Source organism: Vulpes vulpes, chromosome 13 (genome assembly GCF_048418805.1).
Source record: "Vulpes vulpes isolate BD-2025 chromosome 13, VulVul3, whole genome shotgun sequence".
Taxonomy (NCBI): Eukaryota; Metazoa; Chordata; class Mammalia; order Carnivora; family Canidae; genus Vulpes; species Vulpes vulpes.
The window spans coordinates 14452374-14470203 of record NC_132792.1 but is presented as its reverse complement, the minus strand read 5'-3'; the positions used below and the strand labels follow the sequence as shown (position 1 = coordinate 14470203).

The 17830-nt window shown below is 48.5% G+C and overlaps 1 protein-coding gene across 15 annotated transcripts in view; it reads right to left on the bottom strand.

The window, feature by feature from the left end:
* MTSS1 (MTSS I-BAR domain containing 1) overlaps window positions 1-17830 on the bottom strand; it is a 163339-nt gene that overhangs the window by 11246 nt on the left and 134263 nt on the right. For 8 of the 15 annotated variants that reach the window (XM_072733947.1, XM_025993431.2, XM_025993424.2 and 5 more), the window contains exons 7-9: window positions 4914-5071; window positions 3559-3666; window positions 1992-2089 (exon numbers count right to left, since the gene is read on the bottom strand). In XM_072733947.1, the coding sequence (XP_072590048.1) occupies window positions 1992-2089; window positions 3559-3666; window positions 4914-5071 (364 nt within the window). Of the gene's footprint in view, window positions 1-1991; window positions 2090-3558; window positions 3667-4913; window positions 5072-16844; window positions 16857-17830 lie in introns of all 15 variants that reach the window. The other 7 variants (XM_025993423.2, XM_025993425.2, XM_025993428.2 and 4 more) reach the window with 1 other exon arrangement.

Sequence of the window (17830 nt, the reverse complement as noted above, 5' to 3'; positions counted from 1 at the left end):
AAGGGGGGGAACATGGTGTCATTAGCCACCTGCCCCACGGAAGCAGGGCAAATGGCAAGACATGCTTTCAAAACACCGAGTCACTAAGCTACAAACAAAAGGTTTTTCACGCAAGTAAGGGAGAGAAAACTAGGGTTATTATAAACCTGGAGTCCGCCGGGACTTGCCTCTCAGACGGTACACTGGGGCGTCCTTAGCATGGAGGCCCATGATTCTAAAGAGTCCAGTGGAATCCAATTTTGCCGTGACCCCCAAAACTAGAGGCCTAACGTCTGTGGCATGAAAAGAGGTGGGCCTAATCCCATCTGCTTAGCTGCCTGCACAATCCCATGACCCTGGAGCAAAAATCATTAGGTTCCAGCGCCACCCAGTTAGAATATTCATGTGTCACCCTTAGAGGGACCATCCGGGTCCAGGAAACCAAGGTCAACCCAGACAACCATCACTTCGGGGGCACAGGTGCCAAGGGACTCTGCAAGGCGATTCCATCCTACGTGAACCTGGTTCAAGACCATCGGAAAGAACATCAGCCAATCAGCTCAGCTGTTCAGGCCAAGTGTTTTACCTCCAGGAACAAAGCTGAGGCTTCCATGAACGGCTCTGCCCCAGTCACAGGCACTGCCCTGTGACAATAACTGTGGGCCTGGTGTTAACAGGACACCTGGCGAGAGGCAGGCAGCTTTCAACAATTCCAGGCAATCGATGCTAAGCTCGTTGCTTCCAAGATTAACAGTCACTAGGATGTCAAGAAACAATCTCCCAGCAGCAGTGATTTCCTCTGGCACACTCCCCTGTATGTGTCAGAGGATGGGTGGTCTGTCTGCTTCCATCTCCAGTTCCAACAAATACGCTCTCCACTAATAACTCAGATTACGAAAACCAGAAAACTGAACAAAGTTCTGTGGCCCCAACAAGGCCCCTGTGGTTTCTGCTCCTGGCAAGAGTATTGTCAAATTTTGCATACGCTGACAGCTGATGTAGTAAGTCAAGGGAAGGGCTGTGTGGCCGTCCTACGCTAGAATTACTTGGTGCGGATGTTCTGACACATACAGGGGAGTGTGCCAGAGGAAATCACTGCTGTTGGGGATAATTATCATAATTTTTGCTTCCCTCCTGCCTCTACCCCCTGCCAATCAGAAGAGGGCATCTAGGGACGGAAGCTCACGGCAACTCTACTCCCCCAAGTTCCTAGCTGTGCCGTCAGTACATGATGTCCAGTTGAAGCTGACACTATAAGAAAAAAAAGATACTCGCGCAGCTTTGTTTTACGCCAGTGAGATAGTTTTCTTGGTCACCAAAATGAAAACCCAGCAGATTTGTCAAAGACACACATATACACATCCCACAAGAAGAGGACTCAGGGACGCCTTGGTGGCTCAGTGGTTGAGCATCTGGCTTCGGCTCAGGGTTTGATCCCAGGGTCCTGGGATCAAGTCCTGCATTGGGCCCCCCACAGGGAGCCTGCTTCTCCCACTGCCTATGTCCCTGCCCCTCTGTGTGTCTCTCATGAATAAATAAATAGGATCTTAAAAAAAAACAAAAAAAAACAAAAAAACAAAAAAACAAAAAAACCAACCAACATTTCCAGGCTACAGACCGTCAGGATGTAGTGTCTTCAGTCTGGAAGTACTGTTCAGTGTTTACTATACCAGCTCAATTATGAAATGGCACACACACAAGTGTGTAGGAAGACACAACCATACATGGATTTTGCAGATCCATCCTACTCTTTACGCTCAATGCTAACTCATAAGAAGTGGAAAGTCATTTGGCTTTGAAAAGTCAAAAAGATCAGTAGGTCAAGTACACCGAGGAGGATCACTGATGCAGGACGAAGGTTCCATCCTTTAAGAAGAGGAGAGTAAACTTTGCGATCAGCAAGCCAAGGAGGGCCAAACAGAAAACTGCTCAAAAACAATTTTGCAGATGGCAAAACTATTCCAGATGCTTCTCACCGTGTGTCAGCGGGAGCCGAGTCCAGCTTTACTTACCTGCAGACACTAGACTTTCGGGACATGGTGGTGCTGGGGGAGGAGGGTGGCGTCTGGTACGACCAGCTGTAATCAGAACCTTTCAAGTCCAAAATCACCTAAGGGGACAGAGTCAAGTGGGTAAGCAAGGAGCTGAGAAGGGAAACCTTATCAACCAAATCTTTACCTATGACATCAAAAATCTGCCACCAAGGGGTTTAATGTAAAAAAAAAAAAAATTGTTAATGTCTTTTTTTTAAATTTAAGAACCACACTACCAATCCATCAATGTCATAGTCATTTTTCTGACACAAGCAAAAATACAAAAAATTAGAGGGGGGAGGGAACCATGAAATGTCAGTCTATAGGGAGAAAGCGAGATCTTACAGTCTCAGATTAAGAATTTACAAGAGTCGGGCAACCCAGGTGGCTCAGCGGTTTAGCACCTGCCTTCGGCCTGGGGTGTGATCCTGGAGACCCGGGATCGAGACCCACATGAGGCTCCCTGCATGAAGCCTGCTTCTCCCTCTGCCTGGGTCTCTGCCTCTCTCTCTCTTTGTGTATCTTTCATGAATGGATGAATAAAATCTTTAAAAAAACAAAAAGAATTTACAAGAGTCTGTTTATACTCAAGGCTACAATCTACAGGATTTTGGTCTTAGAGCACAAGAGCCTGTAACCACCAATTCAATAATGGTTTCAGGGTTTGCTGATCTTGCATTTTGCCACCTGATATTCAGCGGTCACTTTTGCCCTATCTGACCGGGACTTGGTATTTTCAAACCTGACACAATCAAGAGCAAGCCGGTTCCTTCACAGTTACTTCTACATCCAGCTCCCCTACTTGACAAGTAACAACCTGAATGTGAGGTCTACCTTTCCTTCCTATAGGAGATGCTCAATGAATGCCTATTATTTATGCCTGCTGTGGTTTAACAAAAGCAATTTCGTTGAACGGAAAATACAAACTCTTGTATTTGTCTTCAGAGTTGGTTCTCAACAGGAATTTTACACCAAGGACAAAAGCCAGCATGTGATTCATCAGCTGCTCCCATCAGTGTTACTGTCATTGGAACCAAATGAATAAGCACAGAAAATGTCATCGTTTTCATAAGGGAGATCCTCATGCATTAATTAATTGAGAGTAGGAGAAATTCAGTGAGACTGGTTCACGAGGATGACCAAGACACACACTGCCATGTTCCCGTAGGAGTTTATTTCTAGAGAGCAGATAAACACAGTGGTTAGGACCTGGGCTCTTGACTCTTGGTTCAAATCCCAGTTCTACCAGTAAATAGCTAGGTAAACCTGGTTAAGGGACTTTTATCTCTCAGTGCCTCCCTGTCCCGCTCTGTAAAGTGGGAATCATTGTGAAGATTAGCTGGGGAAGTCAGTCTATGTAAAGAGCTTAAAACAGTACCTGGCACACAGCACGTGCTCTATAACGGCTGGCAAGGACGGTTACTATATATCACAATGTGAAACACTAGTAAAATTTTAAATAAGATAAGGCCTCAAGGAACCCTCAAGACCTTGAACCTTTGTGCCTTTGGTTTGCTCTCCTCAATGCTCAACCCATGACTCCTACCTGTTCACTTGAGGAGGGCAGTTTGTGAGGGTCCATGGTCAGGCTCTTCAGATCTTCTGATATGGTCTGAAGATGAGTTATCTCCCCTAGCATTGAGATTTCTTCTTCCTGAAAGGAAGTAATTCATGACACATTGTACTCATGAGTGATTCACTTCATTGTCTTGGTCCAACTGTTTTTATTAGGGTTACTGTCTAACCCTCTCAACTTTCCAGAAAAGGCACACCGAGACCAGTACATCTGTGCTAAAGGCACATCAGCTTCGTTTGTGAAACAGAAAGGGAAAAGGGAATCTGCCGTAATTATAGAAGGACCTGTGCCCCCGGAACAGTGGTGAGCAAGTCAAAGAGAACACCTGGCCTTCCTTGCCGTGTCTGGGGGCGGCTAGCACATCTGCACAGATGGTCTGCCCTACATAGTGTCATAGGATCCTGGAGCACAGCCCCCTCCACAGGCTGAAGCCCTCCTCTTAACTCACTCAGCTTCAACTGTCGATACGACTTGGGAGTCATTTTTGGTCCAGATCTGATAATGGATCTTTGTGACAGTCAGTACCTTTGTGTGCAGTAGTGTTAACTACCCCCCCACCCCTTCTTTCTTGTGTTTTCCACCAACTTACTAAATGGCAAGTGAGATGGGAGCAAGAGACCATGGAAGGTAGTCATTCACTTTGCCGAAGGGCCAAGCTGGGACTGCAGGCCAAGGCAAGAATGAGCCATGGAAAAATTCTACGCTCAGAGCAATGACTCACATTTGGGCATTTTGCTAGGGCTGAGGGAAAGGAGCTGGTGTCTTCTTACCGGCTTCAAGAATGCCTACAGCAGAAGTTCTCAATTATGGTATGCAAATGGTTTACTTAAAATAAGTTTAAACTTATTCATTAAGGCTCTTTCCATGTTAATCTTATGGCCACTCACTGGTGGTGAACTTGGCCACTGGGTCTTAAAATCACCTGAAGGCCTGATTTAAAACACAGATGACTGGGTCCCCATCCCCAGAGTTTTGGATTCAGTAGAATCTGGGCTAGACTCAAGAAGCTGCATTTCTAACCAGTTCCCAGGTGACACTGCTGGCCTGGGGATCACACCTTCAGAACCACTTGGCAAGGCCTTCTTGACGCGGGGAGAAGGAGCAAGTGAATAACTAGAGCTAATGCTAATAAGAACTGAACGAAGAGTGTGTCACATGGCCGACGACAACCTGTAGAGAATGTGTAACTGGTCTACAGAAGCAATTCCACCAGCGTGATTCCTCCACACGGCAACCTCCCAATGACTCAGTGATGGATGGATAAATAGAGGAAAGTCTCCTCCAGACTGGCGGTTTAAGTCTTCCAGAGCTTTCCACTAACTTACAATCACTGGCCGCAGCATAGAGATGAAGGTACAGAATCGGCCACGTTCCTCGATCAAAGCCTTCCGGACTGCCTGCTTTTCTGTTTCTTCCAACAAGAGATATTTGTCGTTGACATCTTGGAGAGCGCTGTCCAACTGAGGCTGGATGTCACCTCTCCCTGTAAACAAAACAAAGGGCCAGGTGTGGCTTGCTGAAACTCCAGCCCTGGAACAAATGCCCTTCCTCCCGCGAGTCCTTGCTGGAGTGGAAACCACATTTTTTTCCCAGACATAAAACAATTATTTAGTTATACTCAGAAAGGATTTACGGTAGCTGTTTCTCTAGGACCAACCATTTCCGGTTTCTGATGCCCAAAGGGCACGTTTACCCTCATGACAAGGAAGATTTCCTGGGCAACTCCTCCTGACTTGCCTTCTTGACTTGGGCAACACCACAGGGGCTTCTGCCAACAATACCCCCGGATGTGGCAGCCAGACAGTCTTCTTTTTTAGAACATTCCAAAGAGGCTAAGGGATGAACAAGGTGAGGGGGCCTATGGATGTTTCCAAAAATGGGCACAAGCTGGCGTTGTTGGGTCAGCCTTGATCAAAGAGCCTCTGTTTGAACAGAAGTTTCTGTCCCTGAAGACAAAGATGGCAAGCATCAGTTCTCCTGTCTCTTGGGGGCCTCTGGGAATCCCTGGCAGGCAGTTTAACTCCCTCGTGGAGAGTCCTGTATGTTCTTCTTATCAAACAAGCCCAGGAACAAAGAGACCTACAGTCAGGTCTCTGCTGGCAAAAAAAAACAACAGTAGCGTCAGCACTGAGCCCGTCCCATGTATGGTAATCGTCTGGCCAGGTCCACAGACCCAGTGATGACGAGGATGAGGCAACCATTTCTAGAGTTTAAGACCGAGTGGAAACCATTCTTTTTTTTTTTTTTTCCTGTTTGAGTGTTAGCCTTTTAAACTGGAACTTTATAACTCATAAATAAAGTTTTATTCAAACAGCCTCGCCCACTCGTTCGTACATACTGTCTACAGCTCCTCTTGCTACAACTACAGAGTGGAATCGTTATAACACACACTATATGGCCCCTAGACTAGGAGTATTTACAATCTGATTCTTTGGAGAAAAAGTCTGCAAGGCTAGAAGATAAGCAACAGGCAGAAGGAGAAGCTACTGCAAATCTGATTTGTAGGTGGGGACAAGGGGGTAACCACCCGAGAGCCTAGCTCCATACTAGTCTCCCCATGCAGGGTCCTCACCCATCACCTGAACAGAGACAAAATTCTAAACTCCTTCAGGCCAGGGGTTTGGAACCCTCCCAGCCCACCCAGCACGTGCTCAATAAATGTCTGGTCATTTCAAACACAGAATGCTAGAGATGGAGGGGCCTTTGGGGTTATCCAACCTACTTCTGTTTCGGTAGAGGCAGAGGCCCAGAGACGGTGAGGGGCTTGTCCAGCATACAAGAAAGGTGGAGAGCCGGGACGGAGCCCGCACAGCCCGACCCCTCGGATGCTGGACACAATCTTCCTCTGCCCCACGGCCCCAGTCGCAGGAAGGTACCCCACCTTCCTCCTAATGAGGGGCCTGAGAACTCACCAGTTGCTCCGCTTTAAAATGATGTAGAGAACATTAAATACAGCATGGTATTTGCTCAGAAGAAGGAAAGGGTCAGGGGAAGTTGCTTTAAGAGGGGGAGCATGTTCCATGTTTTCTCTCAGAAGCAGATAAGAAAGCCTAATTTGGAACAAGAGGTGGTCAGGCTTCCAGAACATCCCAACAGAAAAGGTCCTCGGATTTTATTAAAGAAAAGCCACTTTCTGGGCAGGGGTTAAGTTGAAGGTTAACGCACAAAGGGGAAATCCTACGTAGTCAAAGATCACCCCTGAAAAAGTCCTGGATGGCTGGTACAGTAACCACTGTGCTTACAACTGTGGTGGGTCAGGTGAGCACAAATGCACGAAGGCTACAGCAGGCAGGTATGAATTCTGCGCAGGGCTTCTATCCGAGAGCCCCACGCACGGGAGGGTGTGCAGACATCGAAGCTGACCACCCACCCACTCCTCCAATTAGACACTGCCTACCCCTCAGGATAATTCTAGCACTTTGTCAGGTTTCCCCATCACTGCTGCAGGTGGCTCTCCAAGGATGAGGGGCATCAACCCCACATATGACCCTGGCCTGGACCACAGGTCTCCTGCATCTGCAGCAGACAGGAGACCCAAGACCCATTCTCACTGGGGACCAGCCAGGGAGGGGACAGGTGCTCCCCACTGAGGACACCCAATGCCCCTGGGCACAAGCTGTAGGGGGGAAGGCTGGGGTGTCCTCGGCCCTATGAGAACTGTGGGCTTTCTCTTCCCCTCTTAAATTGCTGGTTTGCACAGCTGAACCCACACACAACTAAGGAGTAGCCGACACAAGCCTCTGGTGCTCAAGCTCGGAGATGCTGTCTACACTCTACTCTTGTGGAACCTGTAAAATACCCTGGCCCATCTCCGGCCCCGCCGGGGGAGGCTGAGGGCTTTAGGGCTGGTCTAAGGCCTCTTTACGTCTCTCCCTCTCTTCTAAGATGTTCTAACAAAACATGGTATTAGAATGTTCTCAATTTCAGTGGAGGAGGGTGGAGAGGAGTCGGGAAGAGAGATTAAAACCCACAGTACTTGACCAAACCCACTTGGATGTGCCTCCATTATGGTAGTAATTTCTTTTCAAATCAGCCTATAATTATAAGAAATTAGGAAAATGTGGCTCTTCCCTTCCTTTCACAAGGTATAAGGCACATTTCTACCTGTAATTAATTAACACTGACTTTTAAAAATATCCCTCCATAGGAATGCAAAGCGACTGGAACCAAGTGTCATCGAATCTGGTAAATATAAATTATTCTGTAATTACAGCAAAGTTATCTTAAATATGTATTATATTATAATTAAAGGACGTTCAAACTGTAGTTTTCTAAAATAAGTATAATCTGTAAAGACTCCTATAATTACAGGCACAGTGAATACATTTCCATTCAGGATATATCATAACCTAAAAACACAATGTTTATTTCTTAAATTCACCAACACAACATATAATTATATTTATATATATATATATATAAACAACAACAACAACAAAACTGTGGTAGAGATTCTTCATGTCCTAGTTGGATGCACTGGTTTTAAGACATAACCCAGAGCTGTACGGGTGCTGAGTCCATATACAAAAGCCGGCGATGTCAGGGGGGCAGAGCTGGCCACTCCCGCTGGACTGGACGGGCCTCCATCCTCTCGCTGCACCTCTGCTGAGGCTGCCCTCACTGGGTCACCTCCATCTCTAGCCTGGACAGCTGCCACGTCCCCTAACTTGTCACCTAAAATGCTCGCCCAGAGCAGTGCCAGATTATACTTGCGAAATGCAAAGTACCACTTCTTTCCAATAGCTCCCAGGGCTTTCAAGAGAAGTCTGATGTCCTCGGCACCCCCTGCCTGGTCAGCCCACCCCGTAGAGCCTTCTCAGGCTACACTCTCCCTTCCTTCCACCTCGCAGGTCCTTCTCCAGGGGCCGGCTCCATCCCATCCTCATATGCGCTCTCCTCCTTGCACCCACCCAGGTGCCTGTTCACCTGGCAACCCTCCATCCTTCAGCCAAGTCCTTCTCAAACTCTCTCATCAGACGGGGCTGTTCTTACTGGATTGCATCAGTCTCCCAGGTGGATACTACAGGATGCTCTTCCCAGGACCAATTTCATCTTTATTTTTTGTGTTCTTTGATTGATGCCAGTCTGCCCTACCGATCCATACCCCACGAAGGGTTCTGCTCAGCACCGCCCCTTCTCACCCAGCACACCTGCCGGCAAGACAAGCACTGAGAGAATAACACAGCCCGAGTCTAGTCTAGTCTGCTCACAGCCCTCGACCACGCTGCCCCTGGGTGGCCTGACACTGTAAAGCTCACAAATCCCGGGACCGCCAGGCAGCCACTGGGGGCTCTCCGGACAAAATTCCTGAGCAGAGCTGCTTATGACCTTTTTTCTCTAAACTCGAAGGTACCTTAGTCTTGAGAATTTTTTTTCCTCCACTGTTAGTTTCCAGGTCTTGGTTGTATTCATGCTGGAGAATTCTAACAAATTCTAATGGAGTCCTTTACTCCCCCCAGAAGTCAGAGGATGACCGTCTTTACAGAAAATGCTGCTGGGACAAAGGACCAATAATGGGCACACAGTCAGGGCAGCATCACTCAAGGAGGAAGGATTTTTTTTTTTTTTTTTAATTTTAACTAAGTCGGGAGAGTTCACAAAGCCGTCTGGAACGATATAAAGAGCCTATATCTTCCAAACACTTACATTTTATTTTCCTTCATTTTTATATGAATGTTCAAGGCAGGAGGTAATTCCCCTCCCCCCACCACAATCAACAGAGGGGAAAACTGAGACCAAGGGGGGCAAAGAGGCTTGCATTGAGCCACTGAGCAAGGAATGGGCACAGCCAGACTCCACCCCGAGGTCTTCCTTGTTCAGAGGCCCAGCTGGCTCTCTACTCCAATGCTCACAGCAGATGTGAACCCCATGAACCAGCTGCCAGGAGCGACACGTTCTCTGTCCTTTACAGCCCCAAGTAAAAAGCCAGTTGACTGTGATTAGCATCATCTGGAACCCCCCAGCCGTCCCTACACACACCGCAGCCCACCCCTGTGGCTGAACCACCCGGACGCGTTCTCAAGCAACGGGCTTTCTGACTGGGAAGAACCAACCCAGGACACACTGGGTCAAGACCACACTGTCGGGAAATCACCCGAAGTCATCTCTTTTTCCTGAGACCGAAGTACAGGGAGACCATCAAGGATCCCACCCAGTGACTTCCATCTGCCCCTGACATGCACGCACACACACGGGCACACACACACACACACACACACACACACATTCAGAGGCACCCACTTGTTCACATTTGTATAGCTCACAAATCACGTGGCTGAAATTTGGGCCACAAATACAGAAATGAATGTGCAAGGTGGGGCTGGGGATGCAAAGTGGAGTGGCAACCCCCTTTCCCATCAAAAGGCAGCTTCCTGGTTATCCCTGCATAAATCTAGGCTTGCCAGCCTGGAGCGGCCTCTCCGTGATTCCCCAAAGTGAAAACCACCAGAGAGCAGAAGATTGATAGATTCGATCATACAAGTTTGAGGGTTTTTTGACTTAGAATCTTTGAAACTCCATCTTTGTCACTCTTTTGCAGTGCTATGCCTCCCTGCACACCCGTGTGTGAGATGTAGATAATAGTACCCAGCCCGCATGGTGGTTTCAAGACCACAGGAGTTCACTGCCAGGAGGCCTCCCGCACAATGCCCGCTGCCTGGTGCTCTCAGCCCCTCTGAAGTTCTTCCCCACACGGGGGGACCTCGGCAGGGGACTGTACGCAGGGCGCACAGGGTTGTTTCAAATAAATGAGCTTTTCAGTTCAATGTCCTCTTTGATGTGCAGAAATGCTAAGATCCCATAATCCTTTCAGGAAAGGAAGGAGTCCTGTCATCAGGATTCGCTGGTCCCCAAGGCAAAGGCAGCTCGGGATCACAACCAGGAAAGTCCCCTGCCAACCTGTGGCTCAGCACCCATGGGGTCTCAGGTGTCATTGAGAGGATTCCTCCTCCAAGGCCAATGACACACTCTCCCATCCAACCCCCGCTTGCTGGAACTTTGCATCCCCTTCAACACTTCTTTCTCACATTTCCCCTAAAAAGCTTTTGAACTGGGGATCCCTGGTGGCTCAGCGGTTTAGCGCCTGCCTTTGGCCCAGGGAGTGATCCTGGAGTCCCAGGATCAAGTCCCGCATCCGGCTCCCTGCATGGAGCCTCCATCTCCCTCTGCCTGTGTCTGTCTGTCTGTCTCTCTCATGAATAAACAAAATCTTAAAAAAAAAAAAAAAGAAAAGAAAATATTAAAAAAAAAAAAAATCTTGATCTTGAACCCACCCGCCTTGCTGCCTGGCCACTGTTCTCTCCTGCCTGGATAACACAGCCACTGGGTAATGGGTATCCAGTTGGATGCTCTACCTAATCCAAATGCACATGGTCACAGAATAATTTTCTAGAAGCCAATGAGCCTACAGGGGCCTCATGGTCCTGAAAGGCAAGTCTTTAATGTGATAAAAAGGCTGTGAAGCAGTCCCTGCTCATTTGTGCCTAGTTCTGCACCTAAGGGAAGATGTGAGATCAATCCCATCCAGGTAAGGTCTTGATCCATGGCACGCTCTTCAACATCTTTCCCTGGCATGGGGAGAACGTGCCCCAGAATGGGGAGAACGTGAACACTAATCCGACAGGACACCTGGCAGGTGCCAATCAAATTAAATCAATCAAACATCAGGGAAACCCACCTCCAGCTTCCAGCTGCCCTATGTGCCTCCTCCCGGAGTGTACACTCCTCTCTTATCCCACCTGCCCCTTCCTCTACAAAAACTCAACTCAAGTTTTAGGAGTCAGCTTGAGTGGCGCCTCCTTGGTGGGAAACAGCTCCCCCAAGAAGAATCCAGCTCCTGCCCCCTATGTCCCAGCAGTTTCTTCCTAATGAACCATACTCATGTTGCTATGTCATTTACCGGCAAGAAATCAGAATGTTGTGTTAAAACGGAAAATCTAAATACATTTGGTCTTTGCCCCAGTGCCTGGCCCAGTACTTCAAAAAACCCTTGGAATTTCCAGAATAACAGAAGTATCTTTGTCATGCTAATGAGGGAACCGTGAGGGTGGGTCTCAGGATAGACAGATTCAGGAGGATGGGAGATGTTTGCCAGGAAGACCAACCACAGGATTAGAGGCTTAAACTTTCAACTCCAACCTCTGACCTCCAGGGAGCGCAGTTTCAATCACCAATGGCCAATACCTAATCAATCACGCCTACATAACAAAGCCGGGGTAGGAGCCGGAATTTCTGGCTGGGAAATATGCTGATGTGCTGGAAGGGTGGTGCCCCTGGGAAAGGCACAGCAGCTCTGCGCCCACCCTGACCCCACCACCCCGTGTATCCCTTCACCGGGGTGTTCATCTGATCCTTTATAACAAACCAGCAATCCTAAGTACAGTGCTTCCCTGAGTTCTGTGAGTCATTTTTTTAAAAATTTTTTTATTTATGATAGTCACACAGAGAGAGAGAGAGGCAGAGACACAGGCAGAGGGAGAAGCAGGCTCCATGCACCGGGAGCCCGACGTGGGATTCGATCCCGGGTCTCCAGGATCGCGCCCCGGGCCAAAGGCAGGCGCTAAACTGCTGCGCCACCCAGGGATCCCTCTGTGAGTCATTTTAATGAATTATCACACCTGAGGTGAGTCCAGAGGAAACCCAGACTTTGAGGTTGGCCAGGCCAAAGTGTGGGTAGCCTGGGGAACCCCCTTGTGTCTAGTGAGTGAAGTGGGGACAGCCTCTGGGATCTATGCTAACTCTGGGTAGTTCAAGTCAGAACTGGGCTCACCTGTAGGCATCAGCCAACTGATGTTAGAACATAAACGCCTTTGCCATCCTGGGGACAGCCTGAGGGCAGAGGGGCTAACAGAGGAGGCACTCCCACCTGTCTCACCAGGCTTGCTTCATGGGGCTTATCCAGTCTTCCCCAAGGATGTTTATGAATGAGGAGACTGCACCAGATGGGAACCAATTAGCCCCGTAGTTTGGCTTGCAGCTCTAGAGAGGCAGACCTGCCTCCCCACCCTCCCCACCCCATCCACCGCACCAGCCTCTGAGCAGGTGAAAAGCACACTGTGCAAGAAATCAGGATTTCAAGCATGCTGTTCTTTAACTTCCTGTCATTGTAACTGGGCTCCTGTGTACCCCCTCCCTGCCATGAAAGTGCCTCTCCCTTGGCTCCTCAATGCAGCCACACGGAAGCCAGGTGCTCTGCCCCATGACAACAGTCTCAAGGGACGTTTCACAATTTCAGCTCCTGGGGTCAGCTATCTGCAACCAGGGTCACAGGCCTGGTGAGCTGTGTAGGGGTGAGGCTCTGCAAAGGAAGGGGGTTTGCAGCTCTGGGTCTCCGGGGCAGGGTTGGGGGAGCAGTCTGCATGGCCTGTTTTCACTTACAATTCCTGGCTGTGAAATATGGCCAACAAATTCCCCAGCCTGGGATGCAATAGTCCTTTGTAGGAATTTCTTCTCTGATGCAACAGCCCTTTGTAGGAGTTTCTCTGGGTTAAATTCCAACATCTCTACTGATTTCAGGCAGGGACAGCTTCCTGAATGCCACACGAGGTGTAAAAAGGAAAATTCACCACTCCTGCTTCCATCAAGGTAGAAGGAGTCAGGATGTCCCTTGGCTGGGCCTTCCCCCCATCGGCCACTAGCACTGGCCTTAGCCTCCCAGGACCGGCTGTGTCACCCACTGGCCGCTCCTCCCTCTCCGGCGCTGCTGAATCCTCTATCCCGTGGTTCTGAGAGCCAGAACATATGTCAGGCCGTGGCTCCCTAGTGCTGACTCATTATGACAGAGTCCTTCCCTGTCCATTTCACACTAGTTTTTCCGTTGTACCCATTGAACTATTTCCTGCATCATAAAATGCATGTGCTCCTGTGATACTTCCCCCAAGCCTGGAATAAAGCCATGACTCAAGAACCTTCCCTGCTGAGTTACAGTTGGATCCAAGTCCCCAGACACGTTGCAAAGGCACACACGGCCAAAGCACCTCTGAAGCCTGAAGCCAACACCTGTCCCCTGACTGTTCCAGCTTTAGTTTCCACAGAGAACAATCATCTGTTCCGACCCAAAGGACACTTTTACCATTTGAGCTGGTGTGAGCACAGACCGGGGAAGCAGCTGGACCGCAGGCCAGCCCCTCACCACCTAGATGACCGCAGGCCATCCCCAACCCTACTTAACCCATCGTTCAAAATGAAGGAGATGCTCAGTTTACTCCACAGAAGACGGAGAGCTTGGCTGTCGCTCTGCAGGCGGCCGACACGTTAGTGAGGTGGTGACCGCACAGTCTTTAGAGTGTTCCAGGGCCAGGTCTCAGGACCCAGACAGCCAGAAGCAACCGGGGTGGGCCACTCCCAGCTCCATCCTGACTCCAGGGGCCTAGGAGGTCCTAAGGGGATGGCGATTCCTGACGACTCTCAGAGGCACACCCAGGGCACAGCTGGTTGACAGCCATGTGGGTCCCCTCGTGCCGGCCAGGCCAGCTTCCGAGAGGCCGGTTGTCTCTCCTGCTCAGCAGCAGGAAGGGAGCCAAGAGGTCTTGAGCTCCATAACGGGCAAGAAAGCCAGGCGACCCACTAACAGCTCAGACTAGATTGTTAGGTGGGAACTCCCTCTGGGGAAGGAGACTCTAGAACTATCCTTTTCCAGAGACAAAGGCAGGGGTGGCTGGAAGAGACCCAGACACATCCAGTGTTTACCACTGAGGCAGGGAGAAGGACTGACTGCAAGTCTGGGCGGCATTCTGGGAGTGGTTTCTGCCGGTTTTTAAATACGGGGGAAACGTGCATAGGGACGCGCGCATACACTTGATGTGGCCATGGGGCACATAAGCCACCGCTGCTCCTGGTGGAAGGGACTCGCCACTGCACGGGCACGGGAGAACGGGGGAGAGGATGGGCGGGATGTTCAGTGCGGTTTGGGGTCTGCACAGAAATGAGGCCCAGCCACGGAGCCATCTGGAGGCAGGCCGGGATAGCCAGGAAGCCGAGGCTGAGCATGGGGGGAGTCCCTGCGGCTCTCATATGGGTACAGTCCTCCTGCGGCGAGACTGGCAGCCTCCTGATAAGCCCACTCGGGGTGGCACACACACCTGCCCTCAGGCTGCCCCCTCGGGACACAGTCGCCTTCTACCATGGTTCTGGCGCTCCCATCTACGTGGTGACGGCCCCGTGTTGGCATACGCTGTCCCCCTTCCCTGGAGACCCCTCGCCCTATCTCCCACCAGCTGACCTGTTTCCACCTTCCTCACTATCACCTCCCCACGGCCAAGCCCAGCTGAGTGCCTTCTTCCTCGCCCACTGCTGTCCCAGTTGCTCATGCTCATCACAGTGCTGAGCACTCCAGATGTAACTAGTGCGGTTACTCCCCCTAGAATCTCAATTCCTCGAGGGGGGCGGTATATTCCCAGCAGAATACATTCTGGGTTGTAAATCTCTTCCCACGGGGAGGCCACCAGCCAAGCTTAGGCGGGAACCTGGGGTTCATGGTATTTACTAAGACCAAAGCAGAGTTTCGCATATATGTGTGCATGGTTTTTTTTAGTCTTGTTTTTTTTAACTACTGTGAAAATGTTAAAATATAGATGTCTGGGTTCAAAAGTTGTAAAAAAAAAAAAAAATGAGGGCTTCAAGCCATACTACTGTCTTCTATCTTTATGCCCAAATTCACTGCTATGATTACGTTACTGTGGCTTAGCCCCGTGGATCCTGCAAGAGACAGACACAGAGGAAGCTGTGGAGATTTCTCCTGAGGTGAGAAGGATCTACCTTACAGAGGCAAAGGGCTGTGTGGTTTCTTTCCTCATCCCCAGCCCCACTTAGCCCATCATTCAAAATGAGTGAGATGCCCAGTTTACTCCACAGACTGACTCACACCAGACTCGTAGCAAAGGTTCTAGGAAAACTCTGTGTCGTCGAAAGGACACCAATCATACGGTTCCTTTTATATGAAATGTCCAGAAGAGGCAAATCCAGAGAGACACAAAGCAGATGAGTGGGTGTCCGGGGCTGAGGGCAGGGGGAATAGGGAGTGGCTGCTCAAAAGGCAGGGGGTGTCTTTTCGGGGTGGCACAAATGTTCTGGAATTAGACAGTGGTGCACCACATTGTGATTGTGCTACAAGCCATGGAAACATACCCTTTAAACTGGTGACTTCTCTATTATATAAGTGTTACCATAATAATATGCAAAAAAATAAAAAATAAAAAATAAAAAAAAAACCCAAAGTGGCTGTCTTACCTTCCTTCCAAAAGTACACTAAGAAATATTGTTCAAACTGTTTCATAATCACAACACTGAGGACTGGAAAAGATCATCGCTTATAAAGCTGGAGAACGACTAGTCCAACGTCACCAGCAGGGGAAGCGGAGGCAGAGCTGTGTCCTGTGCGAACGACAGTGGACCATCTCGGCCCCCCACCTGCCACAGGAGACCCCGGGTCGTTTGGGTTTGTTGGAGATGACAGATTCCAATTCAAAAACCTCTCCGGAGCTGTTCGGGTAAAATGTTCTCAGGGAACACTGAGGCACACTCAAGGCAAGATGAACCACACGGACACCTCACAGACAGACCTTTCCGAGACAGAAGGATAGCCACGAGACTCCAGAAGCAAATCACCCAGAGAATGCAGTTCAACATTCAATCACGAAGAATCATTGGGATTATTGAATCTGAAGATCAGATATCTTTGAAATGAAACATTTCACAAACTCCGCTGAAATAAGAAATACTTTTGATTTTTTTTCTTTTTAAAAACCCACGGATTATTCATTGTGAAAAGAACTAGAGGGTCCTGAGGAGACAAAGTCAAAAATTTCGCTGGCTTCATACAAGCAAATCTGATTTGGGAATTATTTTGAGGCATTATTTAGTGCAGTTCTAGACATTTTATTTGATATAAATACACACATACATATATACCCAGATATATATGTATGTATAAATACGCTGTTTCCTGTGCAAATCACTGTGTATTTCTTCTTTCCATGAGTCTAATACTGAATTATGATGATGCAAAGGCCCTCAGGATGTCGGGCTAAGCCGTGAAAAGGCCAAACACCAAAGAAAGAAAATGATTAATAAACACACACATACACACATAATTTTCTTTTAAAGTTATGGAAAATTAAATTAAGTAGGCACAACTGATTGTTCCGAGCTGAGCTGGCAGGAAAACTTGGGCAACTAGCATAGGCCTGGACAACCATGGAAAGCCCACAGCAAGGACCACATCGTGACCAGCCACCAGAGAGTCGGGATGGTAGACTTACCGAGAGCGTCCACTGGCGGGGGGCGCACGGTGAGAGTGCAGGACACACAATTGACACAAAAAGGAAAATAATAAAGTCAAACTGAGATTCGAGCAGCAGTCTTACCTTCCTTAAAAAGTCCGGGCTTGCCACTGCATTTTATTATCATTGCAATGAGACCCACCTCCACCAAGAGCTGCACGTCCACGTTCCCTTCCCGGACTTGCTAATACTTCCTTTCTCATCTAAACAGAAACCTTCCTAGTTAGTAAAGCATCATCCCCTAGAGATCACGGCACAGTTTCCAAGAAGAGAGATGAAGAATATATTCCCCAAAGAAGCCAATTAAGATGCTTTACCAAGAAACTCTTTCAAGTATACTTCATTACAACTTGAAAGGTAATTAGGGAAACCCAGGAAACAAAATTTAAGCAGGGATGAATATTTTAAGAAAAAAAAAAGTTAAAATTTTAGTATAAAGCAAAGAATGTGTTAGTCCGGAACTCTGAGAGTCTGTTTATTCGGTCAATAGTATTCGCTTTGCAGCCTCTGGTCAAAAATGATAGACTGAGTTATTGAAATGTCAGGCTCAAGGATTAATACAGTAAAACATTCCAGTTTTAGCACCCTCAAAGAAAGTCCCTGATCAGCTTTTAGTAGTTACAGATTGAAACAGAAGGCTTTACCATAATTAATTTTTAAATTTAAATGAACAGCAATATAAGAGTTAATTAAATGAGAAGTAAGGCTTCTGACTTTGTACAGTAAGGTGGCAAAAGCAGGCAAATAATGTAACATGTTTCCCACATCCAATCCACGCTCACGTCCCCAGTGAAGTTATGGCCAGCTCCAGGACCCCACAGGCCATGAGCTGACGTCATCAGATGCCTTCTAGAGCTCGGGCGATTGGGTCAGCTCCACACCAACCACATCACTATCTTCCCACCTCCTGTGTCTTCTCCCCATCGCCCGTCAATAAGGCTGGCTCTGCCTGTGTCCCTAACCCT